Source organism: Etheostoma spectabile, chromosome 16 (genome assembly GCF_008692095.1).
Source record: "Etheostoma spectabile isolate EspeVRDwgs_2016 chromosome 16, UIUC_Espe_1.0, whole genome shotgun sequence".
Lineage (NCBI taxonomy): Eukaryota > Metazoa > Chordata > Actinopteri > Perciformes > Percidae > Etheostoma > Etheostoma spectabile.
In genome coordinates this window covers 13,647,751-13,650,212 of record NC_045748.1, presented here as the reverse complement: position 1 = coordinate 13,650,212, position 2,462 = coordinate 13,647,751, and the positions used below count along the sequence as shown (strand labels likewise).

At 42.2% G+C, this 2,462-nt stretch overlaps 1 protein-coding gene across 2 annotated transcripts in view; it reads left to right on the top strand.

Moving 5' to 3' along the window:
* The window catches only part of fibcd1b (fibrinogen C domain containing 1b), a 111,652-nt gene that overhangs the window by 37,004 nt on the left and 72,186 nt on the right, over positions 1–2,462 (top strand). For both annotated transcript variants that reach the window (XM_032539713.1, XM_032539712.1), the window contains one exon: positions 1,947–2,426. In XM_032539713.1, the coding sequence (XP_032395604.1) occupies positions 1,947–2,426 (480 nt within the window). The remainder of the gene's footprint in view (positions 1–1,946; positions 2,427–2,462) is intronic.

The window sequence follows — 2,462 nt, the reverse complement described above, 5'->3', positions numbered from 1 at the left end:
GGGGGGGGACGACGACTAAAAACACTTTTTGACATCCAAAGAGAAATTTCATCATGCAGTCTGGATCCTAAGTTAGATGTTAAAAATGTATTTTTTACATTCGGCAATACTTACCTGGAGCTCTTTTATGTGATGATGTATTTGTGGTGGGAAAAAACAGGAAGAAGTGGGAAGGTTCTGACAAAGTAATCCAATTTTTCCATTTGCAATATGTGCATGGTGCTTGCCTGTCTGTTTCAAGTATTGAGCAGAAAGGGCTGTGTGAAAATAATGTGTGTATGCATGCACAGTTTCCAACCCATTTGGACAAATAGAGCCTACAGGCAGATTGCAGTGACAGTGCTTTCATAGAAAACAGCGGCCAGAGTAAAGTTGGCCCCTGCAGAAAAACAATAATGCATTAATCTATTCAATGTACTTAGTAGATCCAACCAAATATGCTTTTAAATTACAACAACAATTCATGTAATGTGGGATGAAAGTTTTCCAATCACCCTCTCAAAAATGGGTTTGTTCCCCTCCAGAATATAGGAATCATGTATTTTTGTATTTTTTCTTTTTAAATGCAATAATTTATATTATTACATATATTTTGTTATTCACAGTCCATGCTTGCTTGTTGTTTGTGTTGTGGGTTAGATATTTTAAATTACAGCTAAAATCTTATTTTGTGAAGCATAAGATTCCAGCAGGGACTCACCAGGCCTTGAAAAATGTGCTCGCTGGCTCCAGGCGCCCTGCGGGTCTGCCCATGTGAGTTGTAAATGAAGCCAGGGGGTTACAAAAAAAAACATCCTCAGGCTCCATATGAACCCCTTTTTGTGTGCATTTACGTTGGCTCAAAATTGTACAAAGGAAGTTTACAATTAAGGCCCATGTAATAAATCATTCTTAGACCTTAATAGTATGTAGGCTGATAATTGGGAATTTCACCGTGATCCCATATTTTGGCCCCCACAGAGACAAGTTGTTTGGGGAGTTACAACTTCTTTACTGTGGTCCAACACAGTGGATAGGAGTTTTTCCTGGACAACACAATTGATTTTCTCCACATAAAAGAAACCATAAACTTCTATCGTAAAGCAGACCATTAGCTGTCTATTAGTGTACTTCAGTGTGCTTGTGCAGCCAATTTACATATTAATGAGCTTGCACTCCCTTACAGTTCCACATACAGCAACAAACACACACGTACACACACCTGCCCACATATTCTCACAGAAAAACATCCTCCAGTACAGAAAAAAAGATCACTAAGAGATCAGTTGCTGATTCATTTGGAGGAAGATATGGGCGAGCCAGGCATTGGTAATCATGCATAGGTGGGCCATAAAGCTCCCTTCTATCCATTGCTAGTTCTTTTGACCTGAGTGGGAAAAGGGAGCCAGATCATAAAAGTTGTAAATGTCTTTACAGTATTGTCCAGCTAATGGAAACTGTGTTACTGGTAGAGGTCTGCCTTTTTCCCCTCTTAGAGGATTGGACTCTCTGTTCATTCATTTAAACTATATAGGCGGCCTGAGTCTCTTTTGTTTTATTTTTTCTTTCTGGCTACTAATGTTTCAGGTTTGTATTGTTTTCTTTCCTGTCTCTGACATGGAAAGATGGAAAATCCGTGCCTAGACTAGAGGTGTTTCCTCCCTCTGCTGCACCACTCTGATGACATACAGGGAGTTTTAGAGAATTTTGAGAGAGCACTGGCAGGAATCCACATTATGTTGGCACATAAATCATTCAAAGCTACATTTGGACAGATGTGAATATGTTTATGTTGCCGAGTACTGACCACCTGGCATTCAAAATATCCCCAATGATGGATGAAACTCATTTCGTTTTGAATAAGGCAGGGTTTTCGCTGTAACTTTTGGTGTTTGGTGTTCTAGCAACTGTGTTCTAACACCTACCTTTTTTCATCTTTCCTTATTTTCTTCCTTTCCTACTTACAGAGGATGAGCTGCAGCTACCTTCTCTGCACTATCCTGCTCTTTGTGGCTGTTTTGCTGGCTGTTACTGTAACAGGCACCATCCTTTTTATGAATCACTACCAAGCCCCACCCATGTCTGATGGCCTACCTCACATCTCGACCAATCAGGATGAAGCCAATGCCCTGGTCACCGTTGAGAGAGGCGATGGCTCTCGTATCAACATCTTCATCGACCCAAACTGTCCTGACTACAACAGTAACTTTTTGCGCCTGGAAGGTGTGCAGACGTCACTGCTTCACTCACTAACCGACCACGACTCTGACCTGAAGTCTGTGAAAGGCCAGGATCGGGCTCTTCTTGTCAGTCTGGCTGAGGAGGTGGCCAAGCTGTCAGCTCATGCGGGACAACTGAAAATGGACTACGAATCCTTACGCCGGGGACAGGGCAGCCTTGGGCAAGACCTCAACACACTGCAGACGGAGCAGGGACGCCTCATACAGGTGAGACACACACACACACACACACACACACACACA